This window comes from Corapipo altera, unplaced genomic scaffold (genome assembly GCF_003945725.1).
Source record: "Corapipo altera isolate COAL_440 unplaced genomic scaffold, ASM394572v1 130544, whole genome shotgun sequence".
NCBI classification, from domain to species: Eukaryota; Metazoa; Chordata; class Aves; order Passeriformes; family Pipridae; genus Corapipo; species Corapipo altera.
In genome coordinates this window covers 22,398-26,099 of record NW_020885262.1, presented here as the reverse complement: position 1 = coordinate 26,099, position 3,702 = coordinate 22,398, and the positions used below count along the sequence as shown (strand labels likewise).

At 52.2% G+C, this 3,702-nt stretch overlaps 1 protein-coding gene across 1 annotated transcript; it reads left to right on the top strand.

Moving 5' to 3' along the window:
* Positions 1 to 234: 234 nt before the first annotated feature.
* LOC113940309 (zinc finger protein 239-like) lies at positions 235 to 3,429 on the top strand (the record flags this gene model as incomplete). Its single annotated transcript, XM_027631435.1, has 2 exons — positions 235 to 594; positions 679 to 3,429. Coding segments are annotated over 2 exons (839 nt in total), but the record flags the coding sequence as incomplete, so codon positions are not given.
* Between the last annotated feature and the right edge of the window lie 273 nt (positions 3,430 to 3,702).

Below are 3,702 nucleotides of genomic sequence, written 5' to 3'. Positions count from 1 at the left end.
ATTTGTTGGGCTGAATCTTGGTGTTTTGTAGGTTTTTGTGGACACAAGATGCCTGGTGACTTCTCACCTTCTTCCTCTCCTTTTTCCTCTCCTTGCTCCTTCCTCTCCTCCCTTCCTCCTCAACTTGTTCCTTCCTCTCCCTCATTCCTTCTTCTTGTTCCCTTTTTTCCTTCCTCCTTCTCCTTGTTCCTTCCTCTCCTCTATTCCTCCCTCTCCTTGTCCTTCCTCCCCCAGACAACAACCCGAGAACAGAGACCGTGGAGGACAAATCCCCCTGGCAGAACCTCATGGAAGAGGCTGTTTTGAACAGCTCCACTGTGCAGGAAGGCAATGGGGAGGAAAAGCCACAAACATTCCCCATGGGAAAGGGCTCCAAACCCACTCCATGGTGCTCCGAGGAGGAAAGACCCCCCGTGTGCTGGGAAGGTGGCTGGAGCTTCAGCCAGAGCTCTGATCTGGTGGTCCACGAGCAGCTTCACAGCAGAGAGAAGCCCTTCACGTGCTTGGAATGTGGGAAGAGCTTCAGCTGGAGGTCCCACCTGATCCGCCACCAGAAGATCCACACGGGGGAACGGCCCTACACATGTGGGGAATGTGGGAAGAGCTTCAGCCAGAACTCTGACCTAGTGGTCCACCAGCGTCTTCACACCGGGGAACGGCCCTACAAGTGCTTGGAATGTGGAAAGAGCTTCAGCAAGAGCTCCAGCCTCACGTACCACCAGCGCTTCCACAGTGGGGAACGGCCCTACAAGTGCTTGGAATGTGGGAAGAGCTTCAGCCAGAGCTCCCACCTCCTCACCCACCGCCGGCTGCACACAGGGGAACGGCCCTACAAGTGCCTGGAATGTGGGAAGAGCTTCAACCGCAGCTTCAGCCTTGTCATCCACCGGCGTGTCCACACCGGGGAACGGCCCTACAAATGTCCTGAGTGCGAGAAGAGGTTCCGGACCAGCTCTGATCTCCTTCTGCATCAACGAATGCACACAGAGGAGAGGCCCTTCTGCTGCACCGACTGTGGGAAGGGCTTTGTCCGCAGCTCTGACCTCATTAAGCACTGGCACATCCACACCGGAGAGAGGCCCTACAGGTGCTTGAAGTGTGGGAAGAGCTTCAACCAGAGCTCTGCCTTGACCTCACACCAAAGGACTCACCGGTAAGGGAAACCATCCGAGTGCCCCAACTGCAGGAAGAGCTTCGTCCGCTGCTTCAACTCCATCACCCGCCAGAGGACCCATGTTGGATGATCTGCAGTGACTCACATTGGGCAGAGACCTGGTGGGTAAAGGCCTGTTGACCAACGTTTCTGGTGACCCATGTTCCTTGTAACCCACTGTGGTAGTGCTTTACCCCCCCCCCAGGCCTCGCTGTGATCTGAGAAATGCTTGTTAGGCCTCAGCCTTGATGAACAGCCCTTGAGCTGAGCTGCTCTTGAGCTGCTCAGAAACACTGTCTGCTCATAGGAACTGGTGCTGTCTAATGAACTCCTGCTTTTCTTAACCAATGGCCTTGAAAACTTGTTTTTCTTGCCCAAAGAACAACCCAAGTGGAATCGTATTTTTGTTCTCCAGCTTTCAGAGAAAGTCCCTAACCTGAACTGGGGCCAGGATGGACAATTCCTGTGCCTTAAAACCCCCTCTGTGTGGGCCCCATAACCAACGGTGCTGATTGAGACCCTTTGAGCTCTCTGAGGCCGCAGCAGCTGCGACAGCAACCTCCCTTTGTTTGGGCCTCTCAGAGCCCCCAACTCTCCCATTTGCTGCACTCGGAGGATCCTGACCAACAGCAGATCTGGGGCTGATCCCTCTCACTCCTTGAGGCTCAACCGTTCTTCTGAGAATGTGCAGTGGCATCCCAAGGGAGTATTTTCCTGAATCCCAAGGGAATTGTTCCCAGGTACCTTGTCCAGACTCTTTCTGTCTGTGTGAGTGTGAATCTGCCATAACAAATGTCCCAGGAACGCTGCTCTCCTGGATTCTTCAGCACTTTGGATTTGTAAGTCAGTCAGACCTGTGAGTTACTCTTATGGTGTCATAAATTCTATATGAATGCTTTGCTAAATTGTTTGACTTCAGTTATCAGTTAAGTGCTGTTGGGCCTCTAGGCATAAACTGTTTATCAAGTTCAGGGTCAGTTTAGCATGGTGGCAGCTGCAGCAGGGGCCTGACCCTGCCCAGGACGGCTGATGCCACCTGCCTGCTCCAAACTGGGCCGGACTGGTGCTCCCAGTGCTTTGTGAGCCAGGGCCGCTTTTGGGGACCCCCCTGGCACTGTCTGGCTGGTTTTGGGGTGTCAGCACCTGCCCAGCACTGGGGATGGGCTGTGTGGGAGGAGTTGGGGCTGGACTGGTGGTGCTGGGAACTCCCCCGGCTGCGGGTGAGGGGAACTCGGAGGAGCGGGAAGGGGAGAGACAGTGGGAAAGCAGGAGGAAAGAGGGAGTGGGACACCCAAACCAAGCGGGACAGGGGGGCGACAACCCAAACCAAGATCAGTGGTGGCTGGGGCTTGTGGACAATTGGAAAGGGGGAGGAGAGAGAGGAAAAGGTGGGGCTTTGGACCATCAAAATGAGCTGAGAGGGGCTAGGTCACCAAATCCAAGCAAGGTGAGGGGGGATACCAAGCTGTCGGGGGAGCTGGGGATTGTGAGGATGATGAGGAAGGGGTGAGACAGTGAGGAAAAGAGTTGGAAGAGCGGGCACAGGTATCCCATGGGGGTCCTGTAGCAGGATGCTCTGCCTGGAATGGGGTAAAACAACACCAGCAAGGCCCTGTTTGAAAAGCCCTCAGTGGGAAATTAAGAAGGGTGGGGAGGAGGTTGTCATGCTGTTTTGGGGACTGAACAAAGCTGAAACCAACCTGACTCATCAATCCCTAAGTTAAACATCCTGAGAGTGAGAGAATATTTGGCAGACCTTGTAAAATATCTGGATATAAAGGAACAAACAAGTGACACCACTGAGAACTTCTCCAAAGCTGCTGAACTGGCATAGCCTGGACACACCTGACTGACAGTCCAGCACTTTATACTAGAAAAGCCTAGTCCCAAATTTTAAAGGCAGGGTCTTCTGACATGTCCCTTCTTGGGATTGTGTGTGGAGATTCCTGCCTGGAGTGGGGACACCCCTCAAAGTCACTCCTCAAGGCTAAGCCAAAGAGATTTGCCTAAGGTCTTTGGTCTAGGTGAGTGACATCAATCTCTACTTAATAATTGGTTTTGGTTAAATGCAATTGCTTAATACAGTTGCTTCAATATTGCTTCCTAGTGCACTATATTACAACAGTTGTTATAGCTCCTATACTGAGTAGTAAATAATTCTGATTAAGATATTTTTACTTAATCATTATCATAATAAATCCTGTATATATTTATATAAATATATTTTGTTTGTAGTCCAGACGCCTGGGATATCACCATGGAAACCCTGTCACTGCATGGGACATCACAACTCTTTAGCAGCATAGACACCTCTGTTGTCACCATGAAGCCTCTGTGAGTGCTGTGGCAAATTGGCTCCTTAGCAACCATCACAATTTCCTGTTGCTGTGGTCAGTTTCCATGACAACTATCACCAGGACATGTTGCTCATGCATGGCCCGTGGCAGCTCCATGGAGATGCAACCACCCTGGGGTGGTTGCCATGGGAACAAGCTGAGTCCTGTAGCCAGGGTCCGTTGCTATGGCAGCGATTTACGATCCTATACCGC